This window comes from Thunnus thynnus, chromosome 13 (genome assembly GCF_963924715.1).
Source record: "Thunnus thynnus chromosome 13, fThuThy2.1, whole genome shotgun sequence".
Lineage (NCBI taxonomy): Eukaryota > Metazoa > Chordata > Actinopteri > Scombriformes > Scombridae > Thunnus > Thunnus thynnus.
In genome coordinates, this window is record NC_089529.1 from 9,876,105 (window position 1) to 9,894,743 (window position 18,639).

The 18,639-nt window shown below is 39.9% G+C and overlaps 1 protein-coding gene across 2 annotated transcripts; it reads right to left on the reverse strand.

Annotated features, from left to right (window-relative positions):
* Positions 1-755: 755 nt before the first annotated feature.
* tbc1d8b (TBC1 domain family member 8B) lies at positions 756-16,269 on the reverse strand. 2 transcript variants are annotated; one of them, XM_067607700.1, is made up of 21 exons: positions 16,004-16,269; positions 13,414-13,524; positions 12,980-13,098; positions 12,534-12,759; positions 11,825-12,065; positions 11,088-11,295; positions 10,800-10,967; positions 10,529-10,690; positions 10,189-10,339; positions 9,784-9,998; positions 8,949-9,066; positions 8,567-8,852; positions 8,327-8,456; positions 8,147-8,245; positions 7,986-8,054; positions 7,616-7,856; positions 7,458-7,523; positions 4,741-4,833; positions 4,536-4,583; positions 4,328-4,425; positions 756-4,233 (listed from the first exon to the last, which is right to left on the reverse strand). In XM_067607700.1, the coding sequence occupies exons 1-21, from the start codon at positions 16,128-16,130 to the stop codon at positions 3,781-3,783; spliced, it is 3,429 nt and encodes a 1,142-aa protein (XP_067463801.1). In that variant the 5' UTR covers positions 16,131-16,269; the 3' UTR covers positions 756-3,780. The 2 variants fall into 2 exon arrangements, with proteins under 2 accessions (XP_067463801.1, XP_067463802.1); XM_067607701.1 differs by lacking the exon at positions 4,741-4,833.
* Between the last annotated feature and the right edge of the window lie 2,370 nt (positions 16,270-18,639).

Sequence of the window (18,639 nt, forward strand, 5' to 3'; positions counted from 1 at the left end):
TATTGTTTGTTTGTTGGCAGGGGAGTCAACTGTTGTGAGGGGGCAAATCATTTCCAGACCTGTGGGTTTGGAATCTGCTTACCACTGTGATTGATACAATAAACATATATTGAGTCATAGCTGCCTGGTCCACCTTTTCATCAGAGATATTAACCCTTACATACTGTTCATACTTGCATTTTCAATAACATTCATTTAAATCATTATGGCTGTTATGTTATCCTGTTTAATGTGACATAAGACCACAACATAGTGTGATTGTAAATGTCTTTTTCTCCATAAACAAAGAGTGTGAAATCTGAAGAATATTCTCTGCTCTCTGAAAGCTTAATTAAGGATTAATCACCCATTTATGAATGACTGATAAAGTATATATGAATGAAAAATAGATTTGTGGTTCAGAAATAGGGCATAGAGACTAATAATGAGATACTATGAAAGGTAGGAATATGAACAGTGTGATACTGAACATACATAATTTCTGGTATTGAGGAAAAACATGAGCAGCAACACAAAGATTTTTATGACTTTAAAATACAGATAAAATACATGACTATATTTATTATACTATGAAAGTCCTACAGAATTACCCCCATATGAGAAGGTATATATAGCTGAACCCAGTTTATGACCTTTAAAACACAAATGAACAAGCTCCAGTTAACATGTCTTGAGTCATATTTAAATTCATGAATCACTAGTTTTAATATATGAAGAAATGACGTTTGATGACGTTCACAAGTATGACACAAACCTTATTATTTATATAATTATCACTCTTTATTCCGGTACATTTTTATGGGAATTAAAAAAAATCCAAATCAAGCAGGTAAACAGAAACATCTGTGCTTCACATATTTAGCAAAACAAGTGTTTCATCAAAAGCTACAGACTATGGAGGCTGTAGACTACAATTGCACATATAAAGGACTCGATTAAGCATATACTAATGCTGCAGCTGAAACATTATCCATGCCTACTGTATACACTCTGATGCTTAATGGCAGAACTGACAGCATGCCAGGGGGATGAAGATTTCCAAGCTTCCGATTTTCCTTCCTCTGTTCCTACAGTCATCTCCTTTAATGCATTTCCCTGGCATGGGGAAACCACAAACTATTTCAAGCTAAAAAAAAAAACTCATCATTAGAGCAATTTTCCAGAACCAAAGCCTGAAGAAACACAGATAGGATTTATTGGGCATCAAAAGGTTTGTGTTGTCTCAACCACTCTATATTTCTTCCTTAATATCTCTTAATAATATTTAAGATATTATCAAATAATCAGAAATAGACAAAACATGCAATAAACTGAAATGAAAACCCCTCACAAAAAGATTACAACACATACTTTGATAAGACATTGTAGTTTGCATTTCATAATCGTTTTGTGAAGTTTGGAGACGTTACAAATGCAGTGTGAAACTGCAGAGGAACAGTCATATTGAAATAGTCAGACCATGGTCAGATATGATTGTATGAAATGATAGAAACAGAGTTGCTGTTTTGAAAGGCTGCAGGATGATCAGATACTCAGATCCTGGAGCCCCAAGATGACCCCTCCTGTTGAAACTCTATGGCTTGAAGTCACTGATGGAGCTTTGGATTTATTGAAGATGAATGAGGTGTACGTGTATTTTGTTTTTTCTTTTACATTAGTCATGTAAACAGTGACAGATGTGTATTTTCATTTCTAATGGGTAACGACTGTTTGCAAAATGCTTATTTTCAATGAGTATCTACAACTCATTTCAACAATCTATATCTATTAACCCAAAAACTACACTACAGAATACATTTCAGACTGGAAGCTTTTAAACCTCAAGTGAAAAAATAAGCAATTAAAGGAGAAAAAAAAAATCTGAAACATTTCTAGCAAATGGCAAAATAATACAAATATAAGAAACAAAGAATTGCACTTGCACTTAAGAAGCTTCTAAAACAAATTTCCCCCACACAAGCAGAGATAAAGCTTTATAAATCTGTGAATTTGGCCCCTGGAGATAACAAGCTGAGGCTGAAGTGGTCGTGACCTTTAGGAATCCAACGCCTCTGAGATCTGGCCGGGATACAGGCATATCTACAGCTTGTGAATCTCAAACACTCACAAATTACTGACTGATAGAAGCGAGAACAGAGCGGCAAAGCAGAAAATGCACAGATAAAAAGAAAGCAATAACTGAAATACTGCAAGTTAAATCTGGCTTTCTGTAGCGAGCAGTAATAATTGCTGTTCGCTGAAGGCAAGCAGAATGTGGCAAATCCTGTAACTATGCTACACATGCTCTATATTTTAATGTTACAGACAAAAATGTCAAACTCAGTCATATATTTTATATGTCCCAGGTCGAAAAAATATCCCTTTAACTCCCTTTTATTTTACACAAATTGCACCCTGAGATTTGATAAAACTAAATGTCCTTCAAAAGGTTGAAGTTGTGTCCACAACAGTCCACAAGCTCATATTTTACATTTTCAATACAAGCCTCTTAAATACAATAATCAATAAACGACTATTGAACTGACCTCTATGTACAAAGTGCTGCACTTAGACTAGAGCGTGAAATCCTACATATACAGTAAGACGAACATGAGCAAACAGTACATCAACCAATCGCACTGTGAAGATCACACACAGCATGTTTTCTACATAATTTCAGGTCAGTGTTAAAAGCTCGACTAATACACAGCTTCTAGTTTACTCGGAGGAGGACGCAGGTGATTTCCCTGCAGCAGCACTGTGGAATTTTACACTTTCACCTTTACAGATCCTATGTTTCCTGTATTCAACATATTTGACATCATGCTATAATATCATCACCAGGTGTGCTGCTGCTGGAGACAGATGAGTGTGCTGTGGCAGTATGTCATTCTCTTTTGTATGTTATTGCAAATGTGTAACACCGTAATCGAATCTTTTATGCTCTCAATAAATAATATCTGACATCCTCACTTAGATTATATCTGCAATCAATTTATGGCTTCCATGGACAAAACTACAGCTTGTCCTTACTTCCTGTCCTACTGTACACAACTGAAAAGCTGGTGTTTCTCAAAATAGGTTTACAGGATAACGCCCACCAGGAGACACTGAAGTCACAGGACAGGTTCGCATTTACAGTACGTTTCACTTTACAGCAGTGACGACCAATCTGCAAGAGAAAATATGTCAAGATATCCAAAGGAAGAGTCTTCCTGTGAACTCTCTGTCCCCTTGTCAAGTCATTCGTTGTGGAGGTGCGCGTCAGCAGAGACAGAGAGTTAAGGACAAACTCTTCAGACATGTTTCTGAATAAAGGGGACAGAACTGAATGTCCCTTATACAATACAAAACTATACTTTATGTGCTTTATGGCATACAGGGGAAAATATATATTGTAAACTTAACTTAAAATCTGAAGATTCTGAGGCTACATGAGAGAATTAATTCATCAGTGAGGTTGAAAATGCATAATCAGATTCGAGGAATGACAAAGTCTGCAATGAGGCTTAACATGAGAATGCACTGAAGGTGTTGGTCAGAGGACGGTTACGACAGTGTTTACAGTGACTCGTTTGTTTCATCAGCCATTGTTGCTATCCATCTGAACAATTAAGCCACATACACACGTTGCACCTGATTTCAAAAATCTGATGTTTCCTCTGCATTCATGATGCAACTTCAACAGCAATCTTACTCTCTGCCTCACCAAAACCCACTGCCCTATACGAGTGGAGAAAACAAATTCATGGTGACTTCTGGGTTCAAATCAGAGGCAAAGTAATTCACTTATGCATCCGTTCACTTATTAGCCTTTAGCTTCAGCTGGGCAACCTTGGCTTGCCCCATTTTAGTCTCAATGTCAACAGGCCTTTCGAAGAAGTTGACTATGGCCGGCTCGTTGAGCAGAGATGCCAGGACCTGCTCGAACGAAAACGACCACTCCGTCTCCGAGAGGTCAGGCCCTGCATCCTGACTGTTGTGGGAGCTGGAGGTGTCGCAGCTCTCAGGGGTGGTAGACGCTTCTTCTGTGGAGGACTCGTCCCCTGCAGCAGCAGCAGCAGCAGCAGCAGCAGCAGAGTTGGCAGGCTGTGTGGATGCAGGTGGGCTGCTCGGCTCCTGCAGCCTCCGCCCCACCTCCTCCATCCTCAGGAGAAGGCTGGTCACATGCGCCACGGCACGGTACAGAGACTCCTCCTCTGGGTCGCCATGAAAAATGTTGTACAGGGTCTTGGAGAACTGGATGAACTGAGTCTAAGAGAGAAAGAAATACATGCATTGTACTTCTGTTAATTATTTGACATGTCATGTGGGTAATTTTACTTGAAAATGTGATGTTAAATCTTACCTGATTAATTCTGGGAAGGTCCTTGATGGTTTCCTCTTTCTTAAGTATTTCATTTTGCCATTGTTTCAAGTAGGCCTGCAGGTCCACTTTTCCTCTACCTGTCAATTTCAGACACAAACTGCTCAGTATCCTACAAAAGTAAGACAGTTTTTTTTACAGTTTTTGTTGAGCCATGGGGTGTTTGCAATAAATATGGGTGTAACGCTACCTCTTTCAGGGCTTTTCCTTATCACACCATCTGCTGGAAGATCAAATGCTGAAATATAGAAGCTGCATGTGAGCAAACTGCATTGAGAAATGTTTCAAGAACAATAAGTGCATTCAATAAAGTCAGGCAATTAAGACAGAATTGAGGGGGAAAGGGAAAAGTGAGATTTGAGATTTAAGGGGAAAGAAACAGTAAAGAGGCTAACCAGTGAGTCTACTCAAGTGAGAAGAGTCTTCAGTCACTGGAATTAAGTGCTGGATTCTTTGTTCCTTTACGTGCAAAGGACTACCTGTGAAAGCTAGAAGATATAGTATAGTCTGAGTGCACTGAAAGGAAAGATGAAGAGACAAAGGTGACAGAGGAGCCACATGAGCAATGGAGATGAAATCAGTTAGAGAACGTGGTTAAATACAACACAGATGTCCATATACAAGGAGTGATTTACATTAGATACAGTCTAATGCAGTCCTGCAATTAACTGGTAACTCTGCGTACAGTTAGATCACATGTATATAAACATACATTTATATATTAAGCAGAACAAATATGTTTTGCTTTGTTTTGTCACTTTTTTTGCTGCAGTCTCTCTCTTCCTGCTGTTCTTCTTTTCAGAGCCTTTCTTGTCTTTTCCTGCTCACTAATTTACTTTTTTGTGGAGGTTATAACGTTAAACTGACACACACCTAATAAGCAGCTAGTAAGAGTTAGCAGCAGCTAGCAGCCTGAATCTGTCTCATTTTCTTATATATTAAAATGTTGGCTTTAATTGCTGTCATCTTTTAATTTGTCACAGTAACTTTAGTCACTAATAATAACATTAATTATTGCTAATAACTGTGCTAACTATGTAATTAAACTTAGCAAGCTAGCTGACTAACATGGTAGATAAAAGGTAAAAATGTGCATTTCACCAAGTTCAAATAAGATTTAAAAAAAATGTTTTTTTTTAACTCATTAGTTATTTGTATCAGTGTCATTCATAATCATTTTGATAAAAAATAATCAATTTGGAGGTTTAAGAACTTAAGATTGAGCAACATTTCATTATCTTTTCAGCTTCTTTGACCATAGTTAAATTCAACATCCTTCCCTGCGATGAAAATAGATTTTTTTTAAATCAAATAAGGAATTTCCTTGTATATAAAAATGCTGTCTTTATAATTTTAATTTCTCATTTGGCATGTGCTATATTTCTGTACTCTGACCCCCACCGATGATTGTGTATGTGTGTGTTCATGGATGCGTGTGAATTTGCACGCCTGGATTAAACAATTACCCTCACAAGCCAACAGTGTTATTATATGTGCCTGATAGCTTTGAGCTGCACTAGCAGCACAGCCTAAAACTTGCCATGTTGGTTGGTCAGTCATTGTGTTTGTGCAATTTGATCACTGATCGTGGTGAACTATCCTCAACTGCCAACACAGCATCATGTCAACATTTCCACCTAAAATATTAAATATTGTTTAAAATATAATAAGCAGATTAACAAATTTACTGAACACTTGATGCCCCCCAGAGGATGCAGGAACTGCATGATCTTTACCCCGGTGCAAACAATCAGCCAAATTCAAGATAACTAATGAGCAGCTGTGAAAATTGCTGTGAATATCTGTGGCCTTTTCTTTTAAGAAACCCTCACACTAATTTTCCATTCTGTATACCACAGTGGTATACAGAACTACAGCCTTTGGTAAGGCTTTGAAATTTCTATCTTCTGCTAGAAGTTAAAGACTTGGAGAAATGTTGATGCAGACAATCAGTGGTTGTAACAGTTTTGTACAAACCATGCAGGAGGGTAAAGTATGCATATTGTCCCTAAAACCACCTGTCACACATGATACACATCATGTATCGTGTGAAAGCTGATGAGTGCAATCAGCGGGTTACTGTGTGTTTGGAACAAAAACATACAGACTATCAGCTCTAAATAGAACATGATTTCATTTTCCAGATCAATGGAGTGTCTGGCCCAGTTCCAATGTCCTCTCTTACAAACACAGACTTTGATGTGGGCTCTAGCTAAGTAAATGAGGGCTCAGGGCTGTCCCACTGTGAAAACAGCTAATGTTTGAGGGCTTGGAACTGGGCCTATACCATCTTGTTTGGATTGTGGCACCAGGGTGAGACCTGTCCTTGGTGCTGAAGCAATGTGCACTCTCCGTGAAGACATAAAACAAGCTTTGCTGCTTGGCGTTCACTAGGCTGGCACATCACAAACGCTGACTCCTCCAGTACTCATCTGCTGCTAAGCTGTCAGCTGTAATTTGAACAGTTCTATCTCATCACGGATCCACTCTGTGGAGAAAGTAGCTCACTGCAAAAAGCCCTTACAGCTCCTTACACCAATCGTTGCCATGGCAAAGTTCTTTCACCCGACATAGACTATTCTTACCCTTGCCTTCAAGCACATAGTGCCACATCATGCACACAAGAGCCACACATTCAAGGACAGTTTCTTTCCTCGGGCAATGAGCTCAGTCAACAAATGCTGAGTTATGGACTGGATTATTGAAATGACAACTCATACATTGTCAAGCCCTGCACACCACAGACTGATGTAACTCTAGCTGGCCTTGTGCTTTACGTTAGGCTGCTTCTGTATGTCTACTGCTGTTGTGTTATGGCTGTCATGTGATGACGGCAGAATTTAGAGACTGTAAAGAATCCTGTATGAAAACATTTGCTGTGCTTGAACTTTGAACCTGCGGGAGTCTATCATCACTTTACATATGTTGTGAAAGAAATGGGTCAGAAGGCTGAAGCGGAAGATACACAAACACAAGAGACAGATGCCACTGAGACAACACAAAGGGTTAGAGTTAGAGGTCAGAGTTGTCACGTGAGAAATGTTTAAGTATTATTTTTGTCATTTAGATTTAGACTCGCTGCTGCTGGCTTTATCCAGTGTTAGTCACTCACCTGGTGGCAGGTGCAGCTTGAAGAGGAATTTCAGCTTATTTGTGAAAGATCCACCGTACAAAGTATCTGCAGGAGAAGCAATACACTGTTACAGCAGATAGTGGACATCGGGGTGAGCAAGTGCATTAGTGAAGGGGGAGAGAAACGAGTGAACTTACCAAGGGCACAGCAGAACTCTTTGAAGTTGACAAGGCCATCCTGGTTCTCGTCTATCAGCCGGAAGACCCAGAGGGAGAGGGTGCTCTTGTTGGTGCAAAAAGCCCAGGGGTCCAGCAGGGAGAAGAGCACACTGAACTGTTGGAAACCCAACTGGTACTGCTCCAAATAGGCCAGACTGGGGTCATGATGGAGCAGAACTGGACTCTTCATTGTCCAGTAGCAGCTGAGGAAATGCTGCCTCTGAAAGACAATATATATATTTTTTTTTATTTCAAGATATTTCTCCTTTTCTATTTTGACTGTTGTCATTTATGTATGTTGACAAGGAAGACACTGTATTATATAAAGTATGCCAAGCAGTTAACTCACTTTGAACAAATTATAAAGCTCATCAAGCTGTGAGGCACTAAATCTGACTTCTTGGGACACCACACGAATCTGAAAACAAATTTTAAATCAATCCTTAATGCCATATTAACAACTGAATTACATGAAACATTTACATAACTGTAAACGCAACGGCCGCTTACGACATTTTGCTTGGTTGTATCCTCCAGCGTCTGGATAACAAACAGTTTGTTTCTTTTCCGTGAACTCTCGACTTCCTCTGAGCGAATATTTCCATATTTCTAAAACCAAAGAAAATTCACTGAATCAATCACACTGCAGTTATCACTGAAATAAACTGATACTGGAAAATGTTGCAGTACCTCATAGGCCTCTCGGATCAGTTCACTGATATCCACGTTGAAGTGGGATGATTTATCATTATTGCCCACTGATGCTTGCTGCACTGTTGGAGGCAACGGACTGTCTTTGTTTGTCACACTGTCAAAGAATCTGAACAGGAAACAACGACGGAATCAATTTTTACAGTGAAATAATGTTAAAATATGTCAGTGACTTTTCAAAATAGTTAAGTGAGTTGGCCGGCCCTAGCTGACACAGACTTGTTGAGGATGGTGACAGCCTCCGCATCGTCATGGCAGCTGATCAGAGCTTCCATGTTGTAGTCAAGCACCGCTAGGCCGAGCTGCAGAATGGCTTTTATGCCGTCGTAGAAAAAGCAGTCCACCACGTTCACCGCACTCTCTATAGGCAGAACGCTGATGAAGAGAGTGAGAAACCAGGACAGGGACACAGACGAGAAGAAACTCAGGTCTGTCATGTGCTCCACCAGCTGCGGGAGGTTTTCTCGAATCAGATCTTCGAACACCGCCTGGTCAACCAAAGCACCTGGAGAAACATCGGCAACATTAAAGAGCACTTACTTCAAAGTTTAGGTCCACAAATTACCGCCAGAAACAGTTTTAGAAAAGCATCCCCCCTCACCAATGATTCGGCGGTTAAAGTAATCCGGCAACATCCTCTCACAGACAGCCACTAACAGCCAGAAAGCCTCCTCTTCTTTCGCGTAGAGCAGGAGGACTGAAGTGAGAATGTTCATGGCCTAAACAGTAGAAAAGGATAGACTTTTAAAAATGGAGCAAAGAAGAAGCCAGTATAAAGGTGTGCGTGTGTCCACCAGGCGCATTTTTCAGAGCACCAGTGCCTTTTAAAAAATATTTTTGGTGGATTTAGAGCATTTGTGGCATTTCCTGAGCTCCAGGGTTTTTTGTTTTTTTTTTTTCAAAGAAATTGACCTTTTTTAAAATCAAGTCTACTTTTCAGAGCTGCTGCACTCCACTGTCACAAACTGACCAATCATAGTAAAGGACGCAGGTGTTTAAAACCATCAGTGTTATGAGCGTTTTCAAGTCTGTACCACAGCCTCCACCTCTTCACCTGTTGTGTGTGTGTGTGTGTGTGTGTGTGTGTGTGTGTGTGCTACTGCAGACATTTCACCATTGTTGTCATTGTCATTGTTTTAACAACAGAAACAAAGGATAATCTCACATAAACTACCACTAAAAATGCAGAAATAAAGAATGATTATCAGAACAAAATGGCCAGACACTTCCTGGTTATTGTTTTCGTGTGCATGTTTTTCATATTCATATTTTTTCTGTGATGACAGAACTGTAGCTACAAAAATTGGCTAACAGCTGTTCATGCATTTTACCCAGAGTGTCTAATAGCGTCTGAGTGTTTGTTATCAGTGTCAATCTGTGCTTTTCTCTCTGTTAAAAGCAGGTGGTGGAAAACGAGCCTAAACAAATTTGAGTACCTGGCAGTAGCCAATTTTAGGGTTCCTGCAGGCATAAGCGGTAAGGACTCTGCGCAGAGCAGAGATTCCTGTGTCACTCTGAAAGGCGGGGTGCTCTGGCAGAGAGCGGTGTAAGTCTCTTTCGATCTCATCTGTAGCCAGAGTGCTTGTGCCCAGAGACTGTTCGACCAGCTCGGTGTAATAGCCGGGGTGAGTGGCCATGTCGTTTACAGCTCCTACAGAGTCAAATCATCAAAAACAGATGCTGCAGTGATCCCACATCAACCATGTTTCGCTTAATTATTCATGCTGAGAGAGCACTTGAGTACATAACACACATTCAATCATGCAAGTCTTCATTAGCAAAACTCTGACACATTGTATCACTTACATAACACAGCATAGTAATGTCTGATGTTTACATACCTGAAAAAAGCATCCACAGCTCTCCTCTCAAAGCTTCAGGGACACCACGAACAATCAAGTCTCGTGTCTTCCTGGTGAAAAACATACTTGTGCCACGTCCGTATTCAGAGAAATGGATGTTCCAAGACTGCTCCTTCATCTTTTCTTTAAGCTGTCAAAGACACAGATGGCAGTATTTATAAACAGATGCATGCTTCCTTTTTATTTATGTCCTGACTCGATTCGACACCCACCCGCAGGTTCTAGTGCATTACAATTACATCAAGGTAATACAGTCAGATTTAGGAAATTCTGATGAAAACAGGCGTACGTTTCATTTGAACTGAACTCTGATATTTACCATTTTGGGGTCAAGGTTCTCAACATCCTGAGGGTGGAAAACAGTCATGAGAGCCTCAGTGCTTACTGCCTTGCTGCTGTCTTTCTGCCCGACCATCAGAGTTACATCGTCTGGATTGTCCTCAAAGTGGTTGATGAGTGACTGGCATTCACCTCGTATAGCCTTAGTGATAAAGACATCATTTTTCATTGTCAGAAACCACTGTAAAACGAATCAACTGGAAACTGTGAGTAAAAGAGTAAAAATGGCACAAATAAAAACAACATGTTACCTCTGATGAAGCAGAGTGCTGAGGGCTGGCACTAATCCCACACCTGCTACGGATTGTGTTTGCAAGCCGCTGGTAGTCACGAACCTCAGAGAAACGCAGCGCCCTCTTGCCACGCACACACACCGTTAAAGCTCTGCTGTTGGAATCGGGCTTCTCAACATTCACAACCTGGCAGAGGGTAATGTTGACAGACCAAACAGTCACTTTTTACCTGGTATTTATTAGTAAGGAGAGAGCGATTTGAGACTGTGTATCATTGGCAGTGATACAGTTTTAGTTTCACGTTACCTCTCGCATTGGAATGATGATATGGCATTGGCTTCCGTCCTGACTGGCAAAACACAGGTAATTCTCAGACAAACAGATCTTGCCAAGCGTGTTAAAATGGCTGAAGGGTACCCACAGGAAGCTCTCATGCACCTCCAACAGGTTTTCCTCTTTGGGAAGCCTGAAAAATGTCCGGAACTGTTCGCTCTTTGCATGAGCTTCGAGGCCTCTGGAGGGGGAAGTAAAGCAGAAAGAAATGTCATGGGCAGAACATCACCAGTAAGTTTCATAAAATCATCATTTTGCAGCCTCCACACTGGAAGAACACACATGCGCAGAGTCTCATAACAACCTATTTTTGAGTGCTTTAAATTATTACAAATATAGATATTACTACGACAGATATATCATAGTATGGACAGGTAGTTTACTTTGTTAAAAGGTCAGTTTCTTCTTAAATTACAGCATTTAGAAATGTAGTTTTAAATTACCAAGCATGATTCTAGCAAATCAACACCAAATCAAAGGCTGGAATATGTAGGCAAAACGGTCAAAATAACTGACTACAGTAGGTTGATTTTAAAATATCTGTTACTGGTATTGTTGTGTATGACCTACATGGCACTACATAAAAGGTGAAAACAAACACAAATGCTACTTGACAGAAGTCAGGCGTTATGTTTACTCTGTGTCTTGGAGCTGGCAGCCAGCGCTAACAGGATCATGTAAAGCTGTGCAGTGTAGCAGACAGACAGTACCTCTTGGTAATTTGCAGGGGGTCGGTGAGAGCTGGCTCTCTTTCGAAGGCCTCTTTATCAAAAAGGCGCTTGATGGAGTAGTCAGCCAGCTGCTCCATGATAATGAAGGTTTCATTAAGGTGCAGCAGCATGGAGAAGTAGTGATCCTCCCCATTAGCCAAGACATGGATGCTCTCAGTCAGAATCACATTAGATGTTTTCTCTAGCTTCCAGATCTCATCCCAGGAGATGATTAGCTTCACTGCAAAGTCATCACGAGAAAATAAATAATGACATCAGTGATTAAGGCTCTAGCTGTAAGGACAGTGATCTGGATACATCATTATTATTGTGTAATACTGTTGATGTACTGTACTTAATGGCTCCGTTACAGAGAACTGCTGATACCACCAAATGAAAATGTTCACACTGTGCAGCATCAATGTGAAAATGTCACTCAGTGTCAAATTAACATGAAATTCAGCGTCATCCATTCTCCACACCGCTTTTCAAGTCTGCCTTCATACTGTGAGGTCTGCTATAATGGCTTTTTCACAATTATGGGAGCTGTAATTATCAAGAGCTATTTTTTTAATGACAAAACGTTCAAAGAATGTACCTTTAAGGCCATGAAAGCCCACTATGGTGGATACTTGGATCTGCCACACCAATTAACATTACCGAGACAAATGCCATGCTCATGTGAATAAATGGCACAGAAATTGCTTACCCTCAGCTCCCAGCAGGTATGAATAGAAGCAGAGGAAGTTTGTGCTGAGGTAGAGCCAGCCCTGGCAGGGCACTTTGCCTTTCCAGTAGCTGCATGAGTAATATGTGACCAGCTTTTCGTCCGGCGGCAGCTCAAACCACTTCTCAAACCTCAAAAGTGCTTCTCTGAACTTCTCGGGATCGTCCTCCATCACCAGGGATGTCTTCCCTTCCTCAGCGATTAGACCCTAACACATAAAACATAAGACTTGATGTTGCGGGTGTCAATACAAAAATGCATCATGTCCTTTCAGTAACTGACAGTGAAAGAGTAACTTTCTGATGTGATTTAGAGGCCATATAATTTTTTATACAGTTGGATCAAACCTGATGAGAGATTAGCATGTTAAAATATTACATGTATATCATATGTAAGTCCCTTAATGATCAATTTGTGTAACTTCTTACTCTTATCTTTCCCTGTACAAAGCTGGTGATGTCTTCACTGGAGTCAAAAACAGAGAGTGTCCTCATGATGTTCTGCTGCAGCCAATCCCAGTGCTGAACAATCTCCTCTTTGGTGACACCTGACCCAAAGTCGAGGGTGAAAAAAATGACAAATCATGGCTTAATGTGAAAGAAATATCATGTTTGTGTTTTGTTTATCTCTGAATTAAAAAAGGCTGGTTGTAGAACTGTATGAGTCTTAGGCGACAGAAGAAACATTATTTAACTATTAAATCTCACTTTAACTTTTTCTATTTGAAATATTGGCTTCATTGTGATTCTGATTGAATTTTTCTGAACTTCTGTACAATCACAGTGAAAGCAATTTCAAGATGTGACTTAAACTGCAATTAATCATAATCACAGAAACTTGAGATGAAAATGCAATGACTTACCGCATGCTATTGACCAATACACCTGCGAGTCCGGCGTGTGGTGCAGAATGCGGAAAGGAGCGACTTTGGATGTGGAGTCCAGCACAGTGTCCAGAGTTCCCACAAGGAGGCCTGTGACATACAGCACATTGGTAATTTTATCCAACACTGTCACACATGACCTTCAGCCACATGACATCAGCTTTATATATTCCCAAGAAGCTAAGATGGAAAATTACAACCTTTCATTAAAAGGCCTACTTCTTGACCACTAATTACAGATAAATTTGCACTCAAAGATTTTGGCTTTATGAAGAAAATGACATATTATGTTTGTTTACAAATCATAGTTAGCATCAGAAAAGATGAAAAAAAGATAATAAGATAATAAGATAATTCAGCTGTTAGACAGAATATTAAAAGACCTTCCAATCAATCCTTTGTTTACACTTGTATCACGGACTGTGCCTTTTTGCCTTACTGACAGTGTGGAGATGAATGATTCCCCAGGTCCACGTCAGAGCCACACAACTAAAATTAGCTAAATCTGTTACCTCTCCAACTCCTCTCTGACATGCCCTCCATGAATAATTAACAAGGTCTCAGTGAAACCACACTCTCATGCACTGCATCAGCACTATACCGGTCTGCCGGCTGAACATGGATCAGCTCTGCACATGTTCTGCTAGTCAGCTGCCATGTAGTCAGGGATTCAAATGATCAAACACAGGATAATGTACTATGTTCTCATCAGGGTGGAACAACATCACACAGCGGAGGATAGATGACTTAGACACATGAAAGACACTTCAGACATAAAAGGCTCTTGTGCTGGAGAGGGCTTCAAGTGCAGCATGGTATCAGGTAGTATTTAACCTCCACTATCATTAAACCAGACTGGCAGGACATCAGCCCTTTTGTCTGCATCAAGAACACCATTATCATTAATATCTATTAATTACCTTACAGTTGTCACACTGTGGCTTGTGGTTAGAAACTATAGGTTATAATCACTGGTGGTGTTATCAGCACTATTGTTATACTGTCAGGTGACAGCGGTTTTCAGAGATCCAAGTCAGTGTGACGGCTGGCATGCAATTAGGTTTACACAACAGGATGTGTCTCAATCTGAGACTCACTGGGGGTTCAGTGGGAAAATGAGGACTCGAGGCTGCAGTTGATGTTGCATAATTTTGAAAGGAGCATGCCACCATTTTTTAGGAATTCATACATTATTAACAGCTTTGAGCATCTTTACTAAAACCAGACAACTTCATAACGTATTTACTTATGAACTTACATAATTTTTTAAAGTTTGGTTATTGTCTCACAGGGGAGGCAACAACTTAATAAAATGACAAACAATTCAAATTCATTATGTAGAGAAACAACCCAATAATGACTGTTCCTTCCCTGAGACTGATCATTTAAAAATGTCTGTAAGAAAACAGGGAAACCTGTTATAAAAGCTCTACAAAAGATCTGTAACAAGGCTGAAGTGATATGTCCATGAATCAATTAGTAAATCACAACCATACATGACTAATCTTTTAATTAATTTAACAATGAAAAATGTCAAACACTCGCTGGTTCTACTGCAGCTTCTCAAATGTGATAATTTGCTGCCCTTTTCTGTTTTATATTACTGCAGGCATTTTTTTTTTAACTAGTGACAGGATTTTTTAGACTGACTGATGAATTGGAAGAATAACTTTAATAACAGTTGTAGCCCTAGTCTATAAAAACAGACTAAAATGTTCAAAAATTATTATATCTCAGTGCGGCAAAAAGCTATGATATAACTCATATATAACTATAAATTACAGTGTGACAACTCAACTGAACATCAATGTCTCCACAAAGTCACTGACACATTTATCTCGTTTGGAGGAGGGGGGGGGGGGCAGTCTCTGACATTGCAGTGACTTTACAAATCCAGAGGTTTTCTCTTTTATTTCTAGCTTCAGGGAGAGAGTGGTGTGAATATTCTCACAGTGACACAACTGTCCTGCAGCACAACAAAATGTAAACAGAGGGTTGGTACATCCTTTCAGAGATGGACTGGTAGAACAAGTATTATTTTTTTTAACAGTAGCTACAACAAAATACATGATTTTAAGTCTTAGTCTAAAGCTGACATGATAATAGCTTTAAGTTTTAAGGCCTATGTACATACTGTGGCATAACTACAGGCCACTGAGCTATAAAATCAGCACGAAATGCACCGTGCAGTGGGTAGACCACTACTTTTTTCCAAGTAACCTAATTGTGCTCAAACAAACATCAGACAAGCTAAATAAGCCAATATATTGACAAGTACACTTGAGGAGACCTTGCAGACTGCAGTGTCAACATGAGAAACCGGCTGTTCAGCACCTGAACTGCCTCGTGTAATTTTGCCACTTGTACCTGTTGCAGTGAGGGCAATTTTTCTGTAGAGGAGGGGGCAGTACAGCAGTACCCGCCCTGTACATGGCAGACAGCACGCTAGATAAGCAGATGTATGGCGAGTTAACCCATTAATACCAAGTTTGATTTAACGGGGTCTCGTGACGTCGCAGCAGCTGTCCTTAAGTACGCGAGGAGGTGAAAACATAACGGCTAACGTTACCTGTCAAACCGCCTCCACCTTCTCCGTAGCCTCGTCTCCTTTGCAGTACGAAGTACTCATTATCCTTCTCGGTGACCCACAATTTGAAGGCGTTTTTCAGCAGAATCTCTTCAGGTTTGAGCCACATGTTTTCAAACGTCAAGGAGTTATCTCCCAAATCCACCTGACATGTCACGGTTACCTCTGTCGTGGCCCGACATCAAACCTGTGGACATTTGTTTGTGTCCGAATCCCTCCCTTCCCACGTCGACAAGAAATGCTGCCAGAGCTGCAAAGCATTCTGGGATTGTAGTTTCTGAGGAGAAGGCGGCGCCACAGGAGACCAAATACGATGGATAGAGTTCAAAGAGTTGGCCCCTTTTGCTTAACAAAATTTTCAGCAAATCCGCAGTAAATTTAGTACAATAGGCATAATATTGTAGCAGTCTTTTAGGTCAGCTGAAAACAAAATTTATCTTTAGTTGGCCAATTTTTAAAAAACTTTTTTTGTATTGATAGTCTTTTGTTATTTAGGCAATTTAATATTTTTAATGCTTCCAATGAACTTGTAGCCTATTTACTTTTTATCCTACATTGTATTAGTCCACATCTATAATTTTCTTGCATAATTATTCTTGCAATATAATGTAGCCCATATTTGTATATATTTGTATTTTTTAATTTCATCTCCTTATCTTTCTCTTCTCTCTCCTTTTGTTTTTTACAATTGTAAATATTTATTATTATTGAAACTAGAGCTCAAAAGAGTCAAATTTCACTGCTGAGAAAAATACGCTGCTCACACGGTATCAGACGTAGCTGAGGTGCTGGAGATAAAAAATGTCAAACTGAAAAAAGCATTCACTGACTCAAATCTGTGCAAGAATTTTTTTAATTAGCGAGCTTTGAACAGGTAGCAAGTGAATGCAGCCGTATAAAGGGCCGAGAGAGCATCGCTTGATTAGCCTGAGTGCAGAACACTTGTGTCAATCAGTTGAAATTGGGAATTGTAGTCCTATACTATATCCAGGACTACAATTTTGTGGAGTTTTGTTTTGGAGCCACTCCTTAGGAACACTGCAACCACTGGGTCTAAATGAGGATTTTGACATGAGTGTCTTGCTATGAATAAATTATAATATGTTTACATAGCATTTATCTCCATAGTTGATTATTCTATTTTGTTGTGTATATTGTAAATTTTATAAATTCAATGTGTTTAGTGTTTTCTTGACCGTCTCTATAGACACTGTCTTTAACCTGTAGTCCACTATGTCCAGGACTACAATTCCCTTGATGTTTAGCCACACAAGTTCAACTGATTGACACAAGTGTACTGCAGTGAGGCTAATCGAGTGATGTTCTCTCAGCCCTTTATGCTGCTGCATTCACTGCTGTGTTGTTGTGCATGTGACAGTAAAAGCTCTCAAATCTCTTTTGCCTCTTTTATGTTAAAATCGGAGAAACCATTTTGCTGTAATGGTGTAGTTCATTTTTAATTTTAACTTCTGAACGTCTACCTGTTGTCTGAATGTTGTAATGTTTAAACCTGTGTAGCTCACAGACCAAATATTTTAATTATCATAGATAAAAAGGTCTGACAAGGCATACAGTACCTACACTAAAGGGGAGGTAATGACTGAGGAGAGCAATCTCTTATCTGCAGCATCTCTATTGCACCACTGTCCATATCTAAATAACTTTATTTATCACAGCCTAAAAGCCGCCTATATCTGGCGCTGTCTAAAGGCTTTTAAGGACCCATTGAACCTCATTCTGGAAACTGCTTTAAGAGGTGAAATTACCCATTAGGTCTCACATTCAGTGTAATGACACTACTAGGAAACATCTCACAACTGAGGCAACTGAGCAGTTTTATAAATGTAAAAACAAAGTGTGTGATACAAAACCTGGCTGCAGTGAACATGACTTATGGCTGAACTCCATGAAGCAGCAGGAGAGGCTTTCAGAGAGAAGCTGGTCCTGTTAATAAAAGTTAAGCACAGGCCAATTTTAGAGTTTATAAAATGTATACTGCCAGGGGTAAGTGCTCTTTGCTTCACTAAAGGAATACAATGATGGCTGATTCACTTGCCAGGAAGTTGCAGCAATGATTTTTTGAAGAGGTCAGCAGTATGAATAACTGTATATCCCTTTCATCATCTAATATTGACAGTGTGAGTGACACAGATTGAACTGTTAACTGCAAAAGCATTATGACTTGGTGAATTATATGCACTGCAGAAACTTGTTGATGATTAACTTGGTTGACTGCTTGAAAGTCCGACAGAGTATCAGGAACAACATACAAGTGTGTAGATACCGAAACATTACACCCATATGTAACTGTTGAACATCTTACTTTATAACTGTTGGTGTTAACAACCTTCACTCTTCTGGGAGGCTTTCCACAAGAGTTTGGAAACTTGTTGCACAGATTTGCTCCCATTTAGCCACAAGTGTGTTAAGTGATGTTGGACACTGACGTTGGGTGATAAAGCCTGGCTCGGTTGGCTCACAGTCATTTTTCCAATTCATTATAAGGTGTTAGATGGAGGCTCTGCTCAGGCCAGTCAAGTTATTTCACACCAAACACAGAAAACTTTGCACTAGTGCAAAGGGAAACTGTTGTTTATACAGGAATGGGCCGCACCCAA

What these genes read in the sequence shown, in the direction of transcription:
- tbc1d8b (XM_067607700.1), bottom strand. Translation starts at nt 16,130, where the DNA reads ATGTGGCTCAAACCTGAAGAGATTCTGCTGAAAAACGCCTTCAAATTG. An exon ending in GCTGTGGATGCTTTTTTCAG is followed by an intron (nt 9,999 to 10,188) that starts GTATGTAAACAT and finishes TTGACTCTGTAG; the next exon opens with GAGCTGTAAACGACATGGCC. An exon ending in CAAGCTGCACCTGCCACCAG is followed by an intron (nt 4,834 to 7,457) that starts GTGAGTGACTAA and finishes TATATCTTCTAG; the next exon opens with CTTTCACAGGTAGTCCTTTG.